At 53.2% G+C, this 26,741-nt stretch overlaps 1 protein-coding gene across 1 annotated transcript in view; it reads left to right on the forward strand.

Annotated features, from left to right (window-relative positions):
* The first annotated feature begins 273 nt into the window (after positions 1-273).
* SDK2 (sidekick cell adhesion molecule 2) overlaps positions 274-26,741 on the forward strand; it is a 262,181-nt gene continuing 235,713 nt past the window's right edge. Inside the window, exon 1 of the mRNA XM_059049005.2 lies at positions 274-654. Coding sequence (XP_058904988.1) covers positions 591-654 — 64 coding nt within the window. The 5' untranslated portion in view covers positions 274-590. The remainder of the gene's footprint in view (positions 655-26,741) is intronic.

Genomic DNA, 26,741 nt, shown 5'->3' on the forward strand with positions numbered 1-26,741 from the left:
AAGAAAACTTCAGCTCCAGGGAGATTCGGACCGCTATGCTCATCGCGCCTCCCGAACCCGGCGCCCCTGAAAGAAGCCCCGCACCCGCGTCTACCGCCGCGCTCGTCTCCCGCGCGGCCCCGGGGGCCCGGCGCCCGGATCGGCGGTGACTGCGTCCGCGCGGAGCACCCAACCAGGGGGCGGGCAGGGGGCGGGGAGGGGGCGGGCAACGTGGCCACGGGAGGAAGTTTCCTGAAGTTGTCGCTTTATTCCGGAGCCCGGCTCGCGACCCCGTCAGATCGGCGAGGCCGCCTTGCCCGGGAGAAGAAGTCGGAGTTGGGGTGCTAAGCGGGGAGGCGCCCCGAGACCGAGAGCGGCTTCATCCTCCTCTTTGCTCGCCCCTCGCCTTCCCGGAGCGCCGCGGGGATCGGACTTGTACTGAAGAAGAGGAGGAAGGGTTGGGGTCGCCAGCGTCTCCCCTCCCCGGCGGATACCGCTCCGGGCCGGAGCCGCGTAGACAGCCTCCCGGGACGTAGCCACGGGGTACCGGACCTCACCAGGATTATAAAACTGTTCGGAAGACCGACCCCCCGAAGAAAAGGCTGGTTGCCATGTGGGGACTACTGATCTGGACTCTGTTGGCCCTGCACCAGATCCGCGCGGCCGGAGCCCAAGGTACAGTGCCACCGCCTGTGGGGCTGGGGAAGGGGCGCGGGAGGGGCGCGGGGAGCGGCGCGGGACCTCGTTGGCCTCACGGTCGCCTCCGGGACCCCGGGCTTGGCCTGGGCAGAGTCCTCTCCCGGGAGTTTCAGGCCCCTTTCCCCGAGTTTGGGGGCTCTCTTTGGGGGGCTGGAGCGGTCTTGCTGAGACTTGTGGCTTCCGAATAAGGGAAGGTGGGGGTCCGTGCTGGGAGGCGTCGCTAGTGGAGCCTAAGAGGAGTCGGGGGGGGGTCGCTACCCCCCGACCCGGGCTGTGGGTGCCCTCGGGCTGGTGTGGGAGGGGCGCGCCATTCCGTGCCGGGCTCAGCGCCCGGCTGCACCCTGCTCCTCAGGCCGGGCTCCTGGGTCCCTGCTCGGTGTCCGCGGGGAAGGGCAAGGCCCTGCCGGGCACGCGCTGGCCGCCCCGGGGCGAGGCAGTGGGGCGGGAGGGTGGCGGGAAGGAGCCGGAGTAGAGCGCTGGGTTCCTGGATGGTCGCCCCGGAGGGCAGTCTCGGGGCCTGGCCAAGTCTCGGAGCCCGCGCCTGGCTGCCTGGCCGGCCGCCGGGGCTGGGGGTGCTTCGCGGTGCTCGCCGGAGGCGAGGTCTGAGGCCCTCTCCTCTCGCGCCCACCCCCGCTCCCCCCGCCCCCAGACACACTCAGCGTCCCGCCTTTGCCTCCAGCTCCACTGGCCGCTCGAGTGTCTGTGCAGCCGCCGCTCTGACCTGTAGCTCCCTGGAGCAGCCTCAGGGTGGAGAAGGGCTGGTGGGTTTGGGGTGGCAGTGTGGGGAAGGAGGAGGAGGCGTGATCGATCCGCCCTGCCCCCTCCAGAGGGCGGATGCCCAGACACACCGCCAGTCCTCGGGCAGGTCCCGGCGGGGGAGGGCGGCTGCACCCGTGCCTCCTTGCCTTTGGTGTTCGCAGATCCAGGCAGCAGTGCCAGCGGTGTCCGAGCGGCGCCTGCTGGGGGCGGCGGGAGACGAAGCCTGGACTGAGCTCCAGGACTCCCAGGGCTTGGCCTTCCTTCTTCCAGGCTCGGGAGGGGGCCTGGACCCACCCAGGGGGCGCCGGTCTGCGGAGGCTGCAACCTCGAAAGGGCCCCACCCCATCTCTGGAGTCCCGGAGTCGCAGGGAAGAAGGGACTCCAGTGAGCCCAGCGTCAGGCAGCCCAGAGAGACAAGATCAAACAGATAAAAATAATCAGCTCTCACTCACAGGGTGGAGGGGAGGCTTTTACAACGTAATTTGCGTTAAAGCACTTAGAAATTTTGTAACGGGGCCCTGTAAATGTAAGGTAATAAACGTTATAATTTTTATGATCATCATAAAATCTTCCGGCAGGCAGGGACTTCAGAGGTCGTCTTATTCTAGTAGCCATTTAACAGATGGGAAAACTGAGGTCTAGGGGCATTAGGTGAGTTGCCGAAGGCTGCTGGGTGATCTGGGGGCAGGAGTCTGGACTGGGACCAGGTGAGTTCTAAGCCCCTCTCTCCCTGGAACCAGGACCACCTGCAGCTGGGGTGGGCTTGCTGGGACGGGGTCCTTCTTCTAAGGGTTCGGGGGGAATGTGAGGCTGGCAGAATAGAACAGGTTAGTCCTGGGGCACCTCACAGATTTGTTCTGAGATGGACATGGGGTTACTAGCTGAAAGCCAGGGGACTGGGAGGACTCTGAGGGGTGTCCGTCTCTATCTGGATGCTTCTAACTTAATTACTGCACACAGACTCCAGTAACCCCACGATTTCCCAGGGCAGGCGGCTCGTTAGTTCTTGCCCCATCCCAAACCAGGCTTGTCAGGAGTCCCCAGGGCACCTGAAGGTCCTTCCTTCTGGGTCAGCAAGTCGTTTCCATGTCCCACCTCCACACCTGTCCCATCCACCGAAGTCCAAGATTCCACGCGTCCGTCCTGCTGAAGTTCAGGCCAGGCCACCTCATATCCTTGTGCTTCCAGAGGGAGGGGCTCGCCCTGTCAGAAGTGGCGAAGGTCTCTGATTGATTCACTCTCTCTCCGGTTTCTCTTGTTTGCTGCCCGCTTGAGTGTGGCTGCCCAGGTTCCCTGCTGCTCCGTTTGTGTTCTCTGGCTCCGAGAGAGTGTTTTCCAGCATCCATCGGGTACTCTCCTTGCATTTGTCTCCAGGGCGGCAAACCATGCAGAGGATTATGGGAACTTGGTCTCGGCCCAGGTCTGGGGGCACTGCTGCGTTGTGTGTCGGGGAAACAGGGTCAAGCATGGGGGTCCAGGGGGTTGTTTCTCATCTGCTTTGGGGTTAGAGAGTGGAGTCTCTCCTTTGCTTTTTTCTCCTTTTGCTTTGCTTTTGAGTTTGAGGCGATGCCATTAACCCTTTGGGGTGGTTAGCGCCACTGGCACGGTGTGTCACTTCTGAGCCCGTGAGCCCCGTTCTCTAATGATGGTACAGAGTGAGGGACCAAGCAGTCTTCCTCTTTGGGGACAAACCTCACATTGGCCTGCCGGATTTATCCAGACTCAACCTAGTTTTTTTCAGGTGCGGAACCTGGGCAACACTACCTGTTTATACCGAAAGCTACCATTTGATCGTTTCCCCTGAAACGTGATGTCACATGGTTCCCCAAACTAAGCGCAGGGGTGTTGTAAAAAGAGCAGAGTACGTATGAGGATAGCAGGTATTCAGGGGGTGCCTAGCAAGTGCATGGCACGTAGAAGGTGCTTAATAAAGGGTAATTGTTATTTTTGTTGTTATTATGATTGTTTGAACACTATTAGCCAGGGGACCATGAGGAGTGGTTCCTGGCCAGCCACTGAAAAGGGCTGGAATGCCTTCTCCTCACCCAAGACCCTTTTCTGACTTCCTTCTGTGGCCGCATCGCCATGACCCAGAGTGGCCCTCCAGCGGTCCCGATCCAGACTCCCAGGCATTCGGATTGGAGGGTGTCTGCATTTTAACAAGCACCTCGCAAGATGTTTCACGTGCCTCAAAGCTTGACCACTGCTGGTGGACATCTCTCGGAGGCTGGGAGGCTGGAAGGAGGGCGGCAGAGCCCAGCCAGCTGGTCCAGAAGCTTCTTTCAAGGGAACGGTGCCTGGGGGAGGAACAGAGGGGAGTCTGAGCTGAGGGAACCAGGCAGTGGGAAAACCCTGAACGGGGATTGGGAAGCCCAGCCCCGGAGGATCCCGAAGGCCCCAAAGGGAGAAAGTTTACTGCTGGGAGGTAATCACAATAAAAGCCAAACAGCACTCAAGGGCGTGGGATGAAAGTTTAATGCTGTGGGTAAGCTATAATTATTAATTACTGACAGCAAAAAATAACTTATTGATCAGGGCTTCATACTCATTACCACAAGGCCGACTGGCGTGCTTGCCTGCGGCTCAGCTGGTATGTGTCAAGAGCCCCCACCCCACGCGAGGGGGGCCCTGGGGGTGTCCCTGTTCCCTACCTCCCCTTCTCCCAGGGCCAGAGAGGTGGCTCTCGGCCCCGCAAACCCCTCGCCCTCGCCCTGTGCACCCCTGGGCTTCAGCTGGGCAGTCTGGAACATTCTGGCTGTGGATTGATGAGTGACACCGTTTGGTGCTTGTAATGGCCGCAGAAGATCACCCCTGCCTCGGGTGGACAGACACAGGACCCCCACCCAGAGACCAGATCATGCTGGCAGCCTGATACCTGCCTCAGAAACTCTTCCTTTCGTATATTTGTATGGCAAATATTTATCGACCGCCTCTCCTTTATGTCCTCTGCTGGAAGGCCAAAGTAGGGGCCAGGAACCTTGTTCCATCAGGGAAGGGAGGCTGGGAAAGAGGCCAAGTCCTTTACAGCAGTTTTCTGTTTAAACAGTGCCTGAACGGCCGACCTTAAAATAATGTGTTAAACTGCATATTGGTATGCAGTCGATCTTGTACCACAGGACACAATTGGGCTGTAAGCTGAACGGTAATAGAGAATGAGCTTGTTCTCTGTCCTGAGGACTAACATGATCAGTACATTTGACTTGAAAGAAACATGAAAAATCATCTAGTGCTGTCCCCTGCCTACAAGGCTGCGACAAGTGGCCATGTGGTCTCTGCTTGCATACCCCTGGTGACGGGGGGCTCACTACCTGACAAAACAGTCTGTTGTTAGACAGTCGTGCTTTATGTTGCTGAACCTCCCTGTGGCTGGTTATCCTAGGATTTGGCTGTGGGTGAAGGAGTTCTGATTGGCTGGAACCTCGCCCTCCCTGCCCTCTGACTCCTGGCCCCTCAGGGAATCAGGAAACTGAGTTGGAATTGATGCAGGGTGTTAGGGTGCTGCCTGCGGGATTTCCACCCTGGCCCCGCCTGGAGCATGTTGCCGCAGACAGCCCTGGAGCTGCCTGAAGCGGTGGGAATTAGTCATCATAAATTTGGGGCCTTGGGATGCCAATAGCAACAAATGGGCCAGCAGCAGCCCCACTGCCTGTAACGGAAAGGAAAACAAGCCAGGTTGCTGAGACATCCCTGCTACTAACCCCACCACCCCTCGTCCTCCCAACCCACTCCTGTCCTCCTCCGGGGACAGAAGGTGGGGCCGGTGAGTAATGCTGAGCCAGGGACCCACCGGGACTGCTCAGGGTCCTGGAGGGAGGGGCTGCACAGCTTGTCTCATCAGACTCCCCGAGCCAGGTGTCTGGTCCAGAAAGCCCTTCTCTGAGCTCGGTAGCTCCACTGAGGCCCCTCTCCTGCCGATACTGGAGGTGCCAACATGGCAATGGAGATGGCTTCCAGCCTGGTCCTGGCCTTCCTCTATCACTGAGCCACCGGGAGCTGAGGCACAGTTTCCTCATCTGTAAAATGAGGAAACAGAGTTAAAAATAAGTCTTGTTAATTATCTTGTAGGGTTTTTTTTTTTTTTTTTTTGTAACGTTAAATGAGATGATCTCCATCACTTTAAAAATGCCCTTAGTAAGTGTTAAGTGCTTATAATGTGTGGGTCACCAGGTATAAGGATGTCATAATCCACACCCCTCTCTCCCCACGCACGTCCTCCCCTCCAGCCTCACCTTCGCTCCCTGCTGTCCAGCGCACTGACCGCCCTTGTATTTCTAGAACTTACCACTGTGCTCTGGCCTCTGAACTGGTGCTGGAGGGTCCTGTGGTCCCTGCAGCGTGCCCACTCCTCCCAGATGTCTGCACAGCTCAATCCTTATTTAATCGGGCCTTTCCTCTGATGTCCCTGATCCGTCCCTAAACACCCTGTAACGTGGCATCTCCGAGCACCCACCCCTGAGCCTGCTTTCCGCTCTCCACAGCCCTCAGCTCCATCTGACATATATTGGCTTGTTTATTGCTGGTCTCTCTCATGTGGGCGGGGCTTTATATTATCCACTGCTGTATCCCCAGCTGCTAGAAGAGTGCCTGGCAGATAGAAGGAGCTCAACAAATACGGATTAGCGAACGAAGAATACATCGATGAATGTGTGAATGAATGAACACTTATCTACGGCATAAAGCCCTCTGTCATCTGGTCTCTACCTGCTTCTCCAGCTCCTCTCCAGCCGCTCACCCACTCTCACGGGCCCCTCTGCATATCACCTACGCCCCGTGCCATGGAGCCTCCACTGCAATGAGCAGCCAGGCCCCTCAGGGGTGGGAGCCCTGCCCTCCAGCCTGGGCTTCCGTGGAATAGTGTTTTTTTTTTTTAACTTTTTATTTTACATTGGAGTATAGTTGATTTACAATGTTGTGTTAGTTTCAGGTGTACAGCAAAGTGATTCAGTTTTACGTATACATACACGTATCGATTCTTTTTCAGATTCTTTTCCCATTTAGGTTGTGACTCATTGATAATATTGAGTAGAGTTCCGTGTGCTATATAGTAGGTCCTTGTTGGTTATCCATTTTAAATATAGCAGTGTGTACACGTCAAGCCGGAATGGTGTCTCTGCTGAGCCAGGATCCCTTGCTCAGACTTTCCCGCCCCTGTTCCCAGCTTTTCCCACCTCTGGCCCTGCAGGTGAAGCTGCCTCTAGCAGGAGGGCCTCTGGGTTGGGTCCTTGCTGAATCTCTATCAGCTGAGCTCCATCTTTTGATGGGAGGAGATTGGGAGGACTGGTAGGGGGCCTAGGTAATGCCCCCATCCAGGCGTGGAGGCACCTTTTGAAATACAAGAGAGGAGAAGACATGCATTTACAATTAAATACTCTAGCCTGGCTCTCTTCCCCTGGCAGCCCATTGGCCAGAGCTGATCACGTGCTCCCACCCAGCGGTCCTTCCCAGGCAAGGGAGCTGGGAAGTGCGGTCTTCCATGTGCTGGAAAAAGAGCATCTCGACGTGCACTGGTGATGTCGAGCATTCCTAACAACTGCAGAGATGATACTGTGGTCTCCAGAAGAGCATTTCATACAGAGAATCACTTCACCCAAGACAGGGCCATCCATAAAGCATAGCCCTGTCAGTGCTCTTACTTTCCTGCCTTTTGAGGGTTTTTTCCCCTTAAGCTGTAGAAGTGGCATGTAGAGGGGCCAGTGCCTTGGAACTGGGCCAACCTGGGTTCAGGCTCTGTCAGTTTGGGTTAGTCTCTGCCACTTTGCATTCCATCACTTATATGCTCAAGCCCCGTTGGCTTGTTTGTAATACAAGGAGAAGTAAATGAGATGACACAAGCTGAGCACTCGGCATGGAGCCTGACATATCAGAAGCACTTAATAAGCTAATGTAACTATATTTGTGCTGCTGTATTTGCCCCGCCAAAGGGTCTTAAGATTGGGTCTCAGGTTGCATTTTGTTTCCAGATTTTCCCCCCTGGTATCTTTTCTCCATATTTCCCCCGTATCTTCCTCTTGCTTCAGTTTCTTTTGCGTCTTTCCCAGTGTAGAACGATCTGGCCTCCTCTCCCCGTCCTAGAGATCTAAAGAGGGGAAACGCCAGCTCGCAATTGCCACCCAGTTGTTTGTGTCAAGTACATACAGTCGTTAGCTGCCTCTGTCCTCCTTCACCTCCAGCGTGTGGGTGACCTGAGGCTCAGAGCCATTGCCTGCCCAAGGCCCCACAGCTAGGAAGTCAGGATTTGTACAGTAGCCAGGTCATGGAAGCAACGTAAATGTCCGGCAACAGACAAATGCGTGAAGAAGGTGTGGTACATACATACAATGGAATATTACTTAGCCATAAAACGGAATGAAACTGGGTCATTTGTAGAGACGTGGATGGACCTAGAGATGTCATACAGAGTGAAGTAAGTCAGAAAGAGAAAAACAAATATCGTATATTAACACACACATGTGGAATCTAGAAAAATGGTACAGATGAACTGGTTTACAGGGCAGAAATAGAGATACAGATGTGGAGAACAAACGTATGGACACCAAGGGGGAAGGGAGTGGGGGTGAGATGAATTGGGAGATTGGGACTGACATATATACGCTAATATGTATAAAATAGATAACTAATGAGAACCCGCTGTATAGCACAGGGAACTCTACTTCACTTTGTTGTACAGTAGAAACTAACACAATATTGTAAAACAACTGTACCCCAATAATAATAATAAAAAAAGAAGTCAGGATTTGAACCCAGGGCTCTCTGGGGCATCTTCCCACTGCCCCGGGCTGCCCTGCACCTGCCTGACATCCTTCACTGACATCCTCCCGATGAGAGATGCCCGGCCTGCTGTGCTGTGTGGCCCAGGGGCAGGAGTGGACTTTGCAAGTCGCCCTGGGAATTCCTCCTTCTCCTCCTGACCTTCCTGGTTCTTGCCTCCGCCCCAGTTGTGTCCTCAATGGGCCTTAAGCTGGCAGAACATGAGCGGTCAGGAGGGGAACCCCTTCCTCCCGTGCCTCCTCTCCTGCTTTCCCCTGTCCCCTCCCTGGAGATGTCTGGGGAGTCTCCTTAGGGTCACCTGGGGCGTTCATGACTGGCTGGCCAGTGACGGAGCTCCAGAGTCTTCTAAGCCGAATGGGGTGGAGAAAAGCAGCTATTAAACTTTAATGCTATTTAGGAAGCTATTAGTGACCCAGAGGGGTGATGAAATTTTGATGGTGTGCTAATCCTGAAAGGAGGAAATATTATTGGCCGTACTGCAGCCCTTGCAGGGAGTTCGGCTTCTGGGGTGGACATGGTGACTCTCCAGGGCCTGCTGGAGCCCGGGCCTGGGCCCCCCACACCTGGACTCCTCCACGGGGGTGCAAACGTGCAAATGGGGAGGGAGGTGTGTTGTCTAAAGTCTGAGCTATGGTGCCTGCACGACTGCCTTGTCCCATAGCACGGTGAGCCAGGTCTGAATCTGGTCCAGATGCCCCATTCCTTGCTTTGAACTATGAGGGCCAATCCACAGTGTGCCGTCAGAGGGTCCAGGTGGGACGGAACAGGCCTCGAAGGGGCCTGAAACGTAACACGACTCCCTGAATTCATTTACCCGTCGTTTACTGCTTGGATGACCTTAGATCAGTTACATAGCCTATCTGTGCCACGGTTTTTCCATCTGTAAAATGGAGATAACAGTCGTCCTCACCCCTCGGGGTTGTGACAAGATTTAATGAGATATGCTAAGCTCTTAGGACAGAGCTCGGTGTTTAGCAAACACGGAGTAAGTGTTCATCATTCTCATTATTGGCATCTTGGTGTCAGCGAAGCAAGGTCAGCTTCGGGCCTACAATTTGTCACGCACCCTGTGTCCAAATGCCGCTGCTCTCTGTCTCTTTCACAGACCTGCCGGTAGCATCTCAACTTCCATTATTAGGGATTTATTTATTTGGTTGAGACATTCCCTGCCTCCAGCTTAAAATGCAAATACGTCACTGAGAACCCACATATTAAGCTATTATCAGCTGTTCAGGCCTTGAGGTGAATGTTTGTACTGGATCCTTTCCTAAGAACTCAAATTTCTGAGGGTAGCGTTCACAGACATCTCACGTTTCTCTTCACCCCAACCTATGAAGGATTTTGGCCAGAAGGTGTTGTTGTTAACCTTGTTAGCATTGAAGTTCAGAAACATGAAGAAACTTGCCAAGGTCCCTTGACTTGTAAGAAAGAGACAGTGAGGGCAGGTCAGCTGCCTCTCAGGTCATTGCTTTTGATCTGGTCAAGGTATCCACATTCAGGAATGGCTGGCCATGCTGCTTGGGGATAATTGGGAGCTGCCTCATTGGACCACAGGCTCTAGCCCAGCTTGGGTGGGTGCGGGGGTAGGGCACGGGCTGTAGGCTGGAATGGCCTCTCCTCTCTCTAAAGAGCTCAGAACCCTTTCAAGATGCGCCATCTGCTCTCCCACAGGGTCTTAGCGGTAGGATCTGAATGCTGAGACCTCTTGCATCTCCCCCTCCCCACCCCGCTGATAGGCCTTTACCCTCATGGCTTCTCCCACTGGGTACCACCGCCAAGCCCTCCCCAGTCTGGCCCTGTGCACGGCTGCCGTCTCACCTCTCCCTCCCCCTACTCTCATCGGCCACCATGCTCACTGCCCACCCCCCCCAAGCCACCCGTGCCTTTCCCTCCTGCCTCCCCTCTGCACCCCATCCTCCCACCCTCCCCTGGGTCCCATGGCTGGAACGCGTCCTCCCGGGTGCCTCCGAGCCGTCGGGATGCCAGCGGTCTAGATGTCTCCTTTGGCACTTGGCCTTGTTGATTCTGAATTATCTTTTCGTGTGTGTGACTGATTTCTTTAATTACAAACTCCTTGAGTTTAGATAATAACCCTTCATCGACAAGGAGACAGGTATTAGACATAAATTATTGTTCACCATTAATGAAGTTAACCCTTTAAAAGCAGGGTGCTGTAGGGTAATAGTAACATCAGAGAGAAGGTAATAGGCTTGTGGGCCTCAGAGGCCACAACCCATTCCCACTGGGTCCCTCTTGGCCCCCATGTCCTCCGTGGGAAAAGGTGGGTGCGTAAGTACAGCATTTCCAAGCGCTTCCGTGAAGGGCTCTAGCAGTGGAGGAGGTGGACACGTGCCCTGGGGGATCTGACCGTGCAGCCTCTGCCCGCCACCCTCACAGCCTTTCCCTTTTTAATAGTTTACTTCTTTTTTTTTTTTTTTTTTTTTTTTTTTTTTTTTCCGGTACGCGGGCCTCTCACTGCTGTGGCCTCTCCCGTTGCGGAGCACAGGCTCCGGACGCGCAGGCTCAGTGGCCATGGCTCACGGGCCCAGCCGCTCCGCGGCATGTGGGATCTTCCCGGACAGGGGCACGAACCCGTGTCCCCTGCATTCGCAGGCGGATTCTCAACCACTGCGCCACCAGGGAAGCCCAATAGTTTACTTCTTAAATCCGTGAAATTTTGCATTCCGTTCCACAGTCTCCCTGAGTTCTATTTTAACACACAAAGGAGATTTTAAAGCCCATTGATGTTGCTGGAAGATGTGGTATGTCTGCCCCCTGGCTTCCTGAAATCCCCCCCCATAGAGGGCAAAACTTGGCTTTGAAAAGCTTGAAGGAGGTGATCTCTTGGGTCACATCATCTGTGAGATTCTAAGATGCTTTACACGTATATATTTCAAGCATTTGTATTTAAATGTTTCTGCAACGTTTTATCTACATGTCCACTTCCTAAAGTAGTTGTGTCCCAAATGCAGTCGACCCCGGGCCACTCTAATCATCCGCTGGAGTGGCCTGGTGCCTTCTAGGTCCCGAGAGGACCCTGCTGCTTGGATGGTTGGTGTTTGCTGGGTATTCCCTTATAGCTTCCATACTATTAGGGGGCCTGTCTCCTGGCCTCTCCCTGGGCCCTCCCTCCTTCCCCCTTTTAATTGGCACTGGACAAGCCACCAAATGCATCAGACACCATCAACTCTACCCCTGTAGCTGTGACTGAAAAAGAGCCGGGCGCAGGGCACTGCGTGAGGGCCTGAAGAACCTCCCCAGTAAGAGGCTCTGGGCTCCATGATAACTGTACCCACCGCCCAGGGGTCTTTCTCACTGACGCGCATCGGTGGCCTCCAGGAGAGCCGAGGTGACCAGAAGAAGCCCATCCTCTAGCAAAACAGGGCCTCAGTGTAACCCGCATCCCAGCAGCAGCTCCACGCCCGGCCCTTGCGGCACTAACTAAATGTTCCAGATCAACTTCCGCCACCCCCTCCCGAACCCTCTTGAAGCCCTTGGGCTCCTGGAAGCGAAGCCCAGAGCATCCATGCCCTCCCAGGCTCCCCTGGGGCAGCCAGCCTTCCCCATCCCGGCTGTCTGTCCCTCTCTGCCCCGGACTGGAGGCACTGCTCCCGCCCTGAGACAGTACCCAGCACTCACGCCTTCTTGCTCGGTCAACCGTGAAGTCTCCCCACTCGAGCGGATGCTCACGGACACTGACTCTGCACAGCTCCCGGCAGGCTTGGCCCGGTGGCCCTTGACCTCCCAGTTTGGAACCCCGTCTCCCTGCCCTGGTGGAGCGGCTGTAGGCAGGGGGTGGAGGGGCCAGAGCCACCCAGGAGGCCCGGGGTGGGGGGAGTTCCTCATTAGCTCTGCCCTAAGCTCATTACCAGGCTGTGCGTCACTGGGTGAAAAATGGTTGTTGTCAGGGCGGTAATAAATACGCTGCTGTCAGTGTTGATGTGGTCGCACGAACGAAGAGAAATCAGCCAGGGCGAGAGGAGGTGCTCCTGCGGGGGCTGCGGAGCTCTGTCCACTGCCCATTCTCCCTGCCCCAGGAAGACAGAGAGAGGCCCGGGCGCCAGGGAGAAGGAGAGAGGTGTTGGCATTTAACCGCTTTCTCCCGAGGCCTTAGCGGCTGAAGAGCCTAGAAGATGCCGGAAGCCTTCAGGAAAAAGGAACATTGTTCGGCCCCAGGGAGCGAGGGAGGGTGTGATGAGGGGGCCCCAGCCTCACTCAGCGGGGATCTGCTGGGTGAACCGCTGTGCTTCTGATGGTTCGGCCTCCCTCACAGGGCCCTGGCTGAGAGCGGCCGCAGGAACGCATGGGGAGAAACACAGGCCCATCGTCTGCTCCCCCCTGCCTGCCACCTCGCCTGCAATGTTAGGACCCATTGTCTCTCCAGGAACTGGGAATGTCCAGCCCCAGGGTGCGGGGAGCAGGCCTCTGACTACAGCTTCTCTTGTGCCTCTGCTGTGTGAGAGCTCCTGGACCCGCTGCGCCCCGCCTGAGCGTCCGAGCCGCAGCAAAGGCATGCCTCTGAGATGCTGACACACGGCCGGGGGCAAGGGAGCAGCCCCTCCGTCGTGCTAGGCCTTGGGACACCCGGGGACACTGAAGAGAGGCCGAACGAAGGAGGGGTACCCTTGCATCTGGGGCCTCAGGAGCACATTCTCGGAGCCCAGGTGTAAGCTGCCTCATTACGGGACGTGAGAAGGTGGCCCGGAGCGGTGGGGCTCCACACCTGAGCCTGCATCGGATCCCCTGAAGGGCTCGCTAGGAGGCAGATTCCTAGGCCCCGCCCCCAGAGCATCTGGCCTGGGGGCGGGGCCTAGGACTGCGAGTGTCTAAACAGGCTCCCAGGTGATGCGCTGCCACTGGTCCGGGGGCGGGGCCCCACTTTGAGAAGAGCAAGCCTAGAGGTTTGAGAATCCGAGGTGCCACGCTGGTGGCAGTAATGAGCCATTTCTGCCGCGATGGGCTCTGCCCGCTCCCCGCCGCAGAGGACGGTGGTGAAGCTCCGCTAGCAGGACCCGTGAAATACGTGTTGCACGTGGGAAGCAGGGACCCCCTCCCCTTCCTTCTTCTTTTCTCATCATCAGAAGCTCTTGCTCTCAAGGTCCTTCCTTAAAAGGGAAAGAAAAACAAAAAACAAAAACAACCCAGCCCAGAGGCCTCCTTCCTGGGAAGGGCAGGGCAGGGGGTGACGTCCTCACCGGCTGAAGCAGTTTTTGCTAGAAGCGCCAAGGTAACCCTAATGCGTCAGCGGGTAACAAAACCTCTCTTCGCTCTTTGAGCGCTTTCTCAGCACCTACTGGGTGCCAAGCACAGGGCCTGGGCTCCAGCACAGGCTAAGGCAGGTCCTGCCTCTCAAATTGTTCGTGGTCGAGTGTCAGCCTCAGGCATGTGGCCAGTAGCAGAGGAGAGTGTGAAGGACGCTAGTGCAGCTGGGAACCAGGTGATGGGGGTGCAGAGGGGTCACCTGAGAATCCTGCCCCAGCGGAGGCTTCCTGGAGGAGGGGACCTTGAAGCTGAGGTCTTCTAGGATGGGAGGGGCCCCCAACGTCCTTAGGGAACATTGGGGGCTTTGTTTTTGTTTTGACATAATAAACTGTACCTATTTAGAGGGTACAACTTGATTTTTCTTGACACACGTATAACACTTTAAATCATCACCAAAATCTTAATGACACTCATCACCACCAAAAGTTTTCTTGTGCCCTCGGTCACCCCTCTCTGGCTGGTGTATAGATCTTTTTCTCTTCCTTCTTTTGTTTTCAATGGATATCCAGTTGTTCTAGCCTCATTTTTTGAAAACTTTCTTTTCACCACTGAATTATCTCTTCACCTTTGTTGAAAATCAGTTGTCCCTATAGATGTGGGTCTAACCTCTGGACACCGGTGTGCGTCATTTATCTGTTTGGCTGTCTTTATTCCCATAGCACGTTGTCTTGCTTACTGTTGCTTTGTAATAAGCCTTGAAAGCAGGTAGTGCTAGTTCTCTGACTTTGTTCTTTTTCCCAGTTGTTTTGGCTATTCTAGGTCCTTTCCATTGCCATGTGCATTTTATATTTTTCTTTACATTACATATGAATTTTAGAATCGGATTTTTACAAATCCTGCTGCGGGGGCTTCCCTGGTGGCGCAGTGGTTAAGAATCCGCCTGCCAGTGCAGGGGACACGGGTTCGAGCCCCGGTCCGGGAAGATCCCATGTGCCGTGGAGCAGCTAAGCCCGTGCACCACAACTACTGAAGCCCGCGTGCCTGGAGCCCGTGCTCCGCAACAAGAGAAGACACCACAGTGAGAAGCCCGCGCACCGCAACGCAGAGTAGCCCCCGCTCGCCACAACCAGAGGAAAGCCCACGCGCAGCAGCAGAGACCCAACGCAGCCAAAAAAAAATTAATTAATTAATTCAAAAAAAATTCCTGCTGGGACTTTTGAATTGCATTGATAATACAGGTCAAGTTGAAGGGTGTCGATATCTGAGCACAGTGAGTCCTCTGGCCCGTGAACATGGGCTCTCACCCCATTCTTTAGTTCTTTGATTTCTTCTCAGCAATATGTTGTGGGTTTCACAGTATAGGTTTTGTACATCGTTTGTCAGATTTATCCCTAAATATTTCAGATTTTTGATGCCACTGTAAATGCTTTTTTAAATTTCGACTTCCAGTGGTTTGTCTGCAGGATATAGGAACACGGAGCATTTTGACTCAGCTCAGTGATCGGTTCTAGTAGCTTTTCTGTAGACTCCGTCAGATTTTCTGCACAGATGATCAGGTTGTCTCCAAAGGCACAGTTGAACTACTTTCCCACCTGGATCCCTTTCATTTCTCTTCCTTGACCTGTTAACACTGATGAGACCCTGCCTGGGGCCTTTGTTTTCATCCCTTCCATTGCTAAGCAGCACTTACAGGAAGCAAATGCCCCCCTTCGTGGCGGCTTAACCAGTGAGGTCAGATTGTGCTTCCTGCCGTGCCCCCCACCCCGCGTGCTTGGGCTCAGCCGCCTGTGCACTCTTTGGCATCGACCAGCCTATAGAACCTCTGCAGGCTTCAGGAGGGGAGCAGGAAACAAAAGCACAGTGACTCTCTTGTCTCTGTGCATCCACACGTGTGATGAGCACATGCATTTGGGGGGGGTGTCTTCCTCCCCAGACCCCTCCTCTAGCCGAGTCCTGGAGCCTCCTCCCTACGGGGCAGTAGGTGAGCTAGAGCTGTAGGGCAACTCAGAGAACTAAGTCAGATTACAAAGGGCTACCCATTTCACAGAGGAGGACATGGGGCCAAGGGACCCAGTGAGGTGTCCTAAGTCACAGGGCTTCTGAGCTTGGGATTTCAGGTGCCCTTTGCAGGCTCCATCCCGTGGCAAGTGTTGGCATTTTTTGGTTTTCACCTTAGCTGAAAAGCCAGCCTCTGGCAGGACTGTGATTCCTCTGAACCCTCTTTCTCAGCTCCATCTGAGCTACGGGGATGGTCACAGCAGCTGAATTGGGACGTGGGAGAGCTGCAGCCAGCTGGGGTCCACGGGGTCTGGGTGCAGACAGCCACGAAGCAGACAGGGTCTTTGCCAGGCAGAGGGGGAGGGAGGTCAAGAATCAGCCACAGGACTTCCCCGGTGGCGCAGTGGTTAAGAATCCGCCTGCCAATGCAGGAGACATGGGTTCAAGCCCTGGTCCGGGAAGATCCCACATGCCACGGAGCAGCTAAGCCCGTGTGCTACAACCACTGAAGCCTGCGCTCCAGAGCCCGCGAGCCACAACTACTGAAGCCGACGCGCCTAGACCCCGTGCTCCACAACAAGAGAAGCCATGGCAATGAGAAGCCCACACGAGGGAGAGCAGCCCCCGCTCGCCACAACTAGAGAAAGCCTGCGCACAGCAACAAAGACCCAACGCAGCTAAAAATAAATAAAATGAATAAACTTATTAAAAAAAAAAAAAAGAATCAGCCACAGGTGTGGATTTGGAAGAGGGGCCAGCCTCTCACATTTCCTCCCATAAGCCCCAGGGTCTCCTGGAGTGTGATGGACTTGAATAGCCCTTTATAGGGTTGAGAATCAGCTCTTAGAGCCCCCTGCCCAGACGTTCAGCCTAGGCTCCCCTCTGCTACCCCAGCTCTCAGCCCCAGACACACAAGGCAGCTTATCTCCCAGACAATTAGCTTTTGGAGTCAGGGCGTGATAACAAGAGGTCCCACAGACCGCGCCTTTGCTGCGAACCGGACGCGGATTGTCTGGTCCTCTCGACAAGCCCGTGAGGAAGCATACTTTCCCCATTGTATGGATTAAGGAACTGAGGGCTCAACCCGTGCCCACCGTGCTCCTGACCCACCTGCCAAGGACTCCGCCAGCCTCTCACAGCCTCTGCCCATGACTTTATGTTCATTCCCCCCAAGAGCAACCCCTGACCCTGGGGACCCCAGGCTCGAGCCCTCTCCAGCAATCTGGGGTCTCCAGGCCTGTTTCCACATGGAACAGGGCACTGGAGCACCCCAGACCTCAACTCATATGGAAGGAGGCATCGCTGAGAAAACGCAGTCGAGATATACATTCACTATTGTCATTGTCCCGTATTTGGTTGAACCTAAGACATCACTTGTAAGACATCTTTTTTTTTTTTTTTTTTTTTTTTTTGCGGTACGCGGGCCTCTCACCGCTGTGGCCTCTCGCGTCGTGGAGCACAGGCTCCGGACGCGCAGGCGCAGCGGCCACGGCTCACGGGCCCAGCCGCTCCGCGGCACGTGGGATCTTCCCGAACCGGGGCGCGAACCCGCGTCCCCTGCATCGGCAGGCGGACTCGCAATCACTGCGCCACCAGGGAAGCCCGACGCATCATTATTGTATGTGCCGCGGAGAAAGAAAAAACGTGGCCATTTCAACTGCAGTAAGATGCATTCTGACTACAGAGATGTAAAAATGCGTTTGGAATCCCTGAACTTGGATAACAGCCATGATTCATATAATGCTGCCCTACCCCCCGCCTGGTTTCCGTTCTGAGGGTCCTGCATGTATTCACGCATTTTACCCTCACAGCAACCCCCTTCGTTTGGATTCGACCATTCTCTCAACCACAAAACAGGCCAATAGAATCGATTCAGAAAATTTAAGATGCTCAACTCGGTGGTGCTCACGGATTGGCCAACATCGTGGAGATTCCCCTGGGATCCTGGGCCCCAGCCGGCATTTAACTCTGTCAGCTGGGCCCAGCAAGGCCACAGTGGAGAAGGGCTGAAGGGTTAAGAGGCCACCCCAGTGGACTGAATGCTGCCCTCTCCAAACTCCTGTGTGCGTCAGAAAACTCTGGGGACCCACCATGGACCAGGTTGCCCAGGCTCAGACCCCCGGGTTTGCCTCCAGGGCTCTGGAACACCCTCCCCTACCCCATCGCCATCTTCCTGGCACATGCTGGGCCTGATGAAGTCTCTCCCCGTCCGGCCCCGGGCTCCACATTCCTCCCGAAGCTCCGCCTGATTCCAACACCTGTCTCCTGGGGGACAGTGGCCCCAGAGGAATGAATGTCTGGCTTCGGTTCCTCCGCAGGCCTCCCCTCTGGGCTGGGACTTCCAGGCCGGGCCAGAGCTTCTGAATCAACTCCACTTGGCTCTCTCCTCCCCTGTGGCCAACCCCGAAAGCCCAGTGGAGGGCTCGGCTCTAATTACACGAATCCCTGAGACAGGCTGGCACAGCTGAGCACCCTGCATCTACCCAGCCCATGGGTGTTGGATGGTGTTGCTGGTGGTTTCCATGGAGAGGCCAAGGCCCAGAAGACAGCTGGCCTCTCTCCACCCCTCCCCAGCCTTGGCCAACCCATGAGTCTGTTCTGGGCCCCCCCCGAGGCACCATTCTGGGGTGTTACCTCCCCGGCCCTCAGAAGGTCCTTCCTCGTGCCTTGACTGTCCAAAGGTTTCCATGCGTGGGGGTATGGGCCAGCACTGGCCTGCCCATCGGACGCAGTTGTGCCTAGCTCGGTGCTGCTTGTTGGTCACACCAGTGGGACAGCTCCGAAAGAGGGTCCAGCTCCAGCAAGACCTCTGACCCACTGGCAGGACCTGCAGAATAATCTTCAGGGCCCAGTGCAAAATGAAAGCGCAGGCCTCTTGATAATTGTTAAGAATCTCAAGATGGTGACAGCAAAACATTAAACTAAGAACAGGACCCCTGAGCGTGGGTCCCAGCCCCTGAGGCCAGCCCCGCCCACTGGTGAGACCCTTCAGGGATTCTCCTCCCCTCTCCTGGCCTCCGTTTCCTGGTCTGTAAAAGCAGAGAGTCGACCCATCCAGGATCCTGTTTTCCTCCTGCCGTCATCCCTGGGCCCCCCTGCCTGTCCTTGGGCCGAGAAGGCAAGGCGCTCTCCTGTCTCAGGCTCTCGGGGTAAGAGAAGAGGAGGCAGGAGGGTGAGCAAGTGTAGACACTTCTCCATGAAGTTCGCCAGTTTGGTCCAGTGAATCGTCCGGATCACTGTGAGCAGGAGAATGGAGGGGAAGGATCTGGAATTCAGCCCCGTGTCTGGGGAGCCTGCTTGTCTGGTCCTGTCTGGAATGCACTGCCTGTCTCCTCATCCATGAGAAGCCGAGTACAAAACGCCTCTGTCTTCGAAGCCAGAGCACACCTCGGCTGGAATCCGGGCCCTGCTGCTTGCTAGCTGTAGGACCTCACTAAGATGCCCTCTCAGCATCCGTTATCCCATCTGTCAAATGGGGCAGCAATACGCAGTGCTCAGAAGATGTTAATCCTCCTGTATCCAGATTCCTCCTTCCCTGTGACTGGCTGACTCTGAGGGAAATCAGGAAGATCCTTCAGTGACATTGGATAGATTCTCCTTCTACAGTCGGCGGTGGCGTGGAGCATCTGGCACGTAGTAGATGCTCAGGAAATACTGGTGACTATAGCAGTACTGCTACCGCCATTGTTACGGTTGTGTCACCAGTGCTTTGAGTGGCTGAGAGGGTGCTTGCAGCATCAGCACCACTCAGGGTTTGCTAGAAATGCAGACTCTCGGGCTCAGCCCCACAGCAGATGAATCAGAATCTGCATTGGAAGATCCTTAGGTGATGTGTATGTACATTAAAGTTTGGGAAACCCTGGAGTTCGTTTGCTGCTGTTGCTATCTTAGGATGTATTTTAAGAGGGCAGAGACCCTTCCTAAAACATGTGCTGTCGGGGCCGTCCGCTTTCATGGAGTGGTTTGGAGGGGCTCGTGGTTGCCTAAACGGGTCTGTTGAATCCCAGTCCTCTTTGCTGAGGACAGCCCTCTTCCCAGCCCCAGCCCCGCCTGGGAGGAGGGACTGTGAGACCTGAGCTGTCCCCGCCCCGCTTCCTCCTCCTGGAAGAACAACCCAGAGGCCCTGCTTTGTTAATGGTCTCTCTGCAGTGCCATCTTTGATTCAGGAACATGAAAAGGAATCACCCCTTTAAGTAAACAAAACGGAGAATTCTCCAGGGGACGAGCACAGAAGCGCACTTGTGAGAACTCATCACTTATTTAAGTGCATTTCCCCAAACAGTGTGGATCCATTAAATATCAGGGAAGAGCACAGAGCAGCCCAGCCGGACCCACAGGCAGGAGGGAGCTGAGTGTGTCAGGGTCTGAGAAGGGGTGGGGTGCAGTGGAGTTGACCCGATGGGGTCCGAGTCCCCAAGGCGGCGTTAGGCTAGATCTGTGATACCCTCCCTGCCCATCCCACTTTTGCAAAGAGGGAACTTAACTAGGTTGGGGTGCAGTCTCAGTTCCCCAGTCTCTCTTCCCATTCAAGCTCTGGGGGGCCTGGAGGGGGATGGGAAGGCCTCCTCCCTCCCACTCAGGGCTCTGGACCGAGTGCGATATTCCCTACTTCTTCACTCAACCAACTGAGGTGGATAAGAGCTAGCACCCTGGGGCCAGACTGCCTCTGTGGCTGTGGACAAGCAACCTAGCCTCTCTGAACCTCAGTTTCCCTATCTGTAAGTTGGGGATGGTAGTACTTGCTTCTTGAGAATTAAACATTATTATGTCTTAGAAGAGCTTCTGCCATATGGTTAACCCTACGTGAGTATTTGTTAAATAAGTTGAAATAGGAAGCAGTAATCCAGTGGGGGAGAGATGCCTTCCCCTGGGGAGTCAGGAAGGACTTTGTCTTTCACCAGAAATTTGGGGAGATGTCAGCCATTATTTCTTCAAATATTTTTTCTGCCCCATTCTCTCTTTCCTCTCCTTCTGGAACTTTGCTGTCACCTATATCAGATGCGTTGATATTGCCCCACAGGTCCCCGAGGCTCTGTTAACTTTTTAAAATGTTTTCTCTCTGTTCTTCAGATTAAATAGTTTCCACAGGTATATTTTCAAGTTCACTATTTCCTCTGTTTTCTGCACTCTGTGGTTAAGCCCATCTACTGAGTTTCAAAATTTCACATACTTTAGTTTTCAGTTCTAAAATTTCCATATGGCTGTATAGATTATATGTATTTTTTCTAGCCTGCTAAAGATGTATTGTCTTTTCTTTCACTAAGAGCATATTGTCATTTATCTCACCGAGTATAGTTATAAGAGCTACTTTACAGTCGGTGCCAGCTAACTGCAGCATCTTCATTTCAGGGTCATTCTCCATTGGTTGTCTTTAACCTTCGGAATATTTCATATTTTCCTGGTTCGTTGTATGTGGAGTAACTTTGGAATGTATCCTGGGCATTGTAATTGGTATGTTATGGAGAACCTGAATTCTGTTATATTTCTTCAAAGAGTATTGATTTTATTTCTGTTTTAGTGGGAAGTCACTTAGTTGAGTCAAACTGCAAATGCTGTCTCTTGGAACTGTTAGCTCAAACCTCAGTTCAGTTCTTTTATCTTCAGCTGGGTTACTTCCAGTCTGCCCTGAGCTTGCATGGTTAGAGGGTCTCTGCATTGGGCAGAGACTAGATACAGAATTTGGTGTTTCTCCCTTTAGCTCTCTCCTTTCCAGTACTCACCCCTCACTTTTCCAGTGGCTGTGCTTGCCCCATATTCTCTACTTCTTCAGGCCAGAAAGACTCTGAGTTTTCTACTGGAGGTTTATTATTATTATTACTATTATTATGTTAAAGTTCACATGACATAAAATTTACCATTTTTAAGTGAACAATCAGTGTTCACTTTAGTACTTTCGTAATGTTGTACAGCCATCACTTCTATCTAGTTTCAAATGATTTTCATCACCCCGAAAGGGAATGATGACTGCTTATTCCAGATATTTCATATAAACGGAACCATACCGTATGTGACCTTTTGTGTCTGGCTTCTTTCATGGGGCGTGACGTTTTTGAGGTCCATCCATGTTGTAGCATGTCTCAGTACTTTGTTCTTTTTTTATGTCTGAATAATATTCCACTGCATGTATATTCCACAATTTCTTTCTCCATTCGTGTGTTTTTTAAAATTAATTAATTAATTAAAAATTTGGGGGGGGCTGCGTTGGGTCTTCGTTGCTGTGCGCGGGCTTTCTCTAGTTGCGTCGAGCAGGGGCTACTCTTCATTGCGGTTTCTGGGCTTCTCATTGCAGTGGGCTCTTTGTTGTGGAGCATGGGCTCTAGGTGCACAGGCTTCAGCAGTTGTGGCACATGGGCTCAGTAGTTGTGGCTCTTGGGCTCTAGAGCACAGTCTCAGTAGTTGTGGCGCACGGGCTTAGCTGCTCCGCGGCATGTGGGATCTTCCCAGACCAGGGCTCGAACCCATGTCCCCTGCATTGGCAGGCGGATTCTTAACCACTGTGCTACCAGGGAAGTCCCATATCCATTCATTTGTTGATGGACACGTGGGCCCTTTCCACCTTTTGGCTGTTGTGACTAGTGCTTCTGTGAACATGTGTGTATCTGCATTTGTTTGGGTATGTGTTCTCAGTTCTTTGGGGTGTATACCTAGGGGTGGAATTGCTGAATCATGGTAATTCTGTGCTTCACTTTTTCAGGAACTGACACACTGTTTTCCACAGTTCCTGAACCATTTTACATTCTAACCAGTAATGTAGCAGAGTTCCAATTTCTTCACATTCTTCACCAACAATTATCTTTGAATTAATTAATTCACTTGTTTAATTCATTTGTTAAATTACGGCTATCTTAGTGAAGTGGCACCTCATTGTGGCTTTGATTTTGCATTTCCCTGACGAGTAACAATAACGACCATCTTTTTACCTGCTTGTTGGCCATGTGTATATCTTCTCTGGAGAAATGTCTCTTCAAGTCCTGTGTTCATTGTTTTAATCACGTTGCTCATCTTTTTGTTGTTGCATGGTAAGAGGTCTTTATATATTCTGGACACTAGACCGTCGTCAGATATATGAGTTGCAAATATTTTCTCCCATTCTGTAGATTGCATTTCCACTTTCTTTATAATGCCCTTTGATGCACAAAAGATTTTAATTTTGATGAAGTCCACCTTAACTATTTTTTCCTTTGGTGTCATATCTGAGAATCCATTGCTAAATCCAAAGTCATGAAGATTTAACTCTGTGTTTTTTTCCTAAGAGTTTTATGGTTTGGTTCTTATATTTAGGTCATTGATCCATTTTGTATTAATTTTTATAAGTGGTATGATGTAGGGGTTCATCTTCATTTTTTCGCATATGAAGATCCAGTTGTCCTGGCAGCATTTGTTGAAGAGGTAATTTTTCCCCATTGAGTGTTCTTGACAACCTTGTCAAAAATCAGTGGGCCGTAGATATATGGGTCTAATTCTTGCCTCTCAGTTGTATTCCATTGGCCTCTGTGTCTATCCTTCCGGTGGTACCACACTGTTTTGATGACTGTACCTTTGTGCTCTGTGCTGTGCTGACTTCAGTCAGCCCTCAAGTTAAAAGCCATATAGAATAAAGAAGATTTGGTGTGTGTATATATATATATATATATATATATATATATATATATATATATATATAAAATGGAATATTACTCAGCCATTAAAAACAATGAAATAATGCCATTTGCAGCAACATGGATTGACCTAGAGACTATCATACTAAGCGAAATAAGTCAGAAAGAGAAATACCATATTATATCACTTATATGTGGAATCTAAAATATACACAAATGAACATATCTGTGAAACAAAAACAGACTTACAGACATAGAGAACAGACTTGTGGTTGCCAAGGGAGAGGGAGGTGGGGAAGGGAAGGACTGGGAGTTTGGGATTAACAGATGCAAACTACTATATATAGGATGGATAAACAACAAGGTCCTACTGTATAGCACAGGGAACTGTATTCAATATCCTGTGATAGACTATAAGAGAAAAGAATATATATATATATGGATAACTGAGTCACTTTGCTGTCCAGCAGAAATTAAACACACCATTGTAAGTCAACTAAACTTCAATAAAATTTAAAAATAAAACAGCAACAGCAACAAAGCCACAAAAAGCAGTGGCGGGGGAGCCATGTAAAACAGGAAACTCCTTGTGCCATGGGCTTCTTCAAGTCCTCTCCAGAAGCTGCCTGCTTTGGTTCACTCTGCAGTGCCTTCAGGTTGTTGCTTTCTTTGTACTCTGTTCAGAGTTTGTGGGCTGTTAACTGTGGGTTGCTTGCTCTGGCAGGAGTTTACTGGGCTCATCCAGAAGCAGAATCTCCTCTTGACTCTCCCCTTCCTCCTGCCATTGCTTTCCTTGGCTTTGAGTGAGAATGTTTTTAGTGAGGATAGCAGGAGTGATGGGATGGGAAGTTCCCTACCCAGGTACTTTCCCTGGAGAAGACTTCTTGGTTGGCCCACGTTCCCCTGAACCACGAATACGGCAGTGCCGGGAGGAGGATGCTTTCCTCCTGTATCATTGCTGGGCTCTGAGTGGATGGAGATTCCAGAGAGAAATGCCCTTGTGGTTCATAGGACAGAGATGAAGTCTCCTCCTTTTTTCACTCTTTTCCTCTTTTTTTTTTTTTTTTCCCCCACTCCTCAGTACTGTGCTGGGCACAAGGTAGGCTTCCAGTAGCTCCTCATTGAAAAGTAAAGTGGCTGTGACTAGCAAAGGTAGAGGACTGATGTTTCCTTCTGGCTCTGCTGCCCTCCGGGGTTGGCCAATTGCTGCCCTCTGGGAAGGTCCTGTTTGAGCAAATTATACAAGAATCAACACAGACCTCGAGCCCCCCCTTTCCACAGGGAGAGGCAGATTGGCGTGAATGGCCGTTTATACCCCAAGCCAGAAGCAAAACTTTAAATGTTGCCGGGGCCAAGGCAGGGCGGCTAATTAAGAGGGACATTCCTAAGTATCAGAACTGGGTCTTTTGCAGACCAATGAACGGGTCTTGCTTAGAAAGTTACCGTTTTCCCTACTTGCAGGTGAGGAAACCTGCTTATTGGATCAAGGTCTCTCCGGTTTGCCTTGGATTAAATTAACCACCCCGGGTTCCTTAACGGGCTTTCCCCTCTGACCCACTGCATACCACGGGCTTCCCTGGCCTCCTGGCGGGCTGGGCTCCGTCTGGTGGTGAATTCATCTGAGAGCAGCTCGCCCTGGTTATGATTTGTTTTACTTTGTTCTATTTTGTCTTGGGTATCTCCATCTTGGTGTCTTCTTAAAAGGGGGATTGTCTGTATGTTATGTCTCTTCTTTGGTACAGCGCTGCCCAGGGGCAGGGGGCTGGAGGAGAGGACTTCCAGAGAGGTCTTTTCAACTTCCTTCTCATGATTGTCCTTTGCGTCTGGACACGCCTCTAGAATTCTTTAGTTAATGGGCTATAAAGTGCTTTGAAAACACGAACTGTTAGGTGGCATCCGGCTGGACTCGCTAATTATTTATGATTTCAGAAGAGCCAGTTAATTCACCAGGAGAGGGGGCTATATTGGCAGGGACGGTAAATCGTTCAGGAGAACCATGTAAACAGCAGGGACCCCCGTCCCCCTGAAGCTCTGTATCCCCGGGGGATGCTACTGGTTAAACTGCACGGGGAGAGCCCTCTGCAGCCCGGCGGACGAGGTCTCCAGGCGGCACTACCTGCCACCTCTCTCCCCACGTTGCCTGGGGTTCGCAACCAGAGCCAGGGACCAGAAAGGGGGGGGGGGCAGGGGGCGGGGCGTCTCCAGATTCATCCCCTTGCCTTAGAGCAAGACTGTGTTCAGACCCAAAGAGATGGGGTGACTCTTTTCCCCTGAAAACTCTCCAGAGGATTCCCTGAGAAAGGCCCCTCCAGCGGCTCCGAGATCTAGAATCAGAAAGGTGATGTGGGGGCTTCCCTAGTGGCGCAGTGGTTGAGAGTCCGCCTGCCGATGCAGGGGACATGGGTTCGTGCCCCGGTCCGGGAAGATCCCACGTGCCGCGGAGCGGCTGGGCCTGTGAGCCATGGCCGCTGAGCCTGCGCGTCCGGAGCCTGTGCTCCGCAACGGGAGAGGCCACAGCAGTGAGAGGCCCGCGTACAGCAAAAAAAGAAAGGTGATGTGGGTTCTTCTTGCTGCTGCTAAAAGGCACCCCTGGGCCCTCTCCCCTCCCCTCGGCAGCCCTCTATACCTCCCTCACTAGGCGGAGGGCAGCTCTCTTACCCTCCCCACCGCCGCCCACGGTATGTTCACTGCCCCGGCCTTTCTTTCCTTCCTTCCCTCCTTCGATCACTATTTGTCCGGCGCCTGCCGTGTGCCGGGTGGGCCTGTGAAAACCCCGGGGCCTCATCCCAATCCTGGCTCTCAACTCTTCCGAGGAGAGAGTGCTTCTCAGCCTGCCCCGGCCGCCCCGTCCAGGCTCAGCTGTCCCCACTTGAGAAGGGGCCCCCTCTGCCTGGCGCCCTAGAATCTGACCCCTTCCCCAGACAGCCCATCCAGCAGAGACCTGGAAGGAAACCACGCCGGGCCTGCAACTCTGCTGAGCAGAAGACCGCTGCCCCCCACCCCCGCTTCCATCTCTCAGGCACATTTTAAGTACTGGGCTGAGGAAGAAAGTGCCTTCACAGCCTCGTGACTCATAATTTTTCTGCAGAAAGTAGCTGTACTCCAAGGCTCGTTCGTTTCTTATCTTCCTTCTTTTGTACCATCTTGGAACGTTCATTTTTCCCAGCCCCAAACACCCGGGACTAAGACTTCATCACGCCAGAAACAGAATCTGCTGCCACGTGGTAATTCAGCCCCGAGAACAAAATAAAACAGATACCCAGCGCAAAAAATTACAGGCAGTGGCCCTAGAGGCAGTTGGTCAGGCTGCGCAAGTGAAATGAAATCATGGTGGCTGGACTCCTTTTCCCCCTGCTGAGCTGGTAGTCTGCACGTGCTGCTCAGAGCTAAAGCTGGTGGGGGTGTTGGGCAGGGGATAGAGGAATCTGCCCAGCTCAGGAGAGGAGGGGCTGCGTGGGGAGGGGAAGGGGCCCTGGGAAGGCTGGGGCAGCCAAGCACTGGTTTTGCGGTGTCCTGAGGCCAGTTTGCAAAGGAATCGCCTTTCTGGTCCCTTCACGGCATCCTGGGAAAGAGGCGGTACTGTTTCCACAAACTGGACTGTGTCCCTGCAGCCTGGCGAGCTGGGATGCAGGGGGAAAAAGTGTGTGTGTGTGTGTGTGTGTGTGTGTGTGTGTGTGTGTGTGTGTGTGTGTGTGCGCGCGCGCACTGTCTGGGTGTGTGTATATGTGTGCATAGGTA

Source organism: Kogia breviceps, chromosome 19 (genome assembly GCF_026419965.1).
Source record: "Kogia breviceps isolate mKogBre1 chromosome 19, mKogBre1 haplotype 1, whole genome shotgun sequence".
Lineage (NCBI taxonomy): Eukaryota > Metazoa > Chordata > Mammalia > Artiodactyla > Physeteridae > Kogia > Kogia breviceps.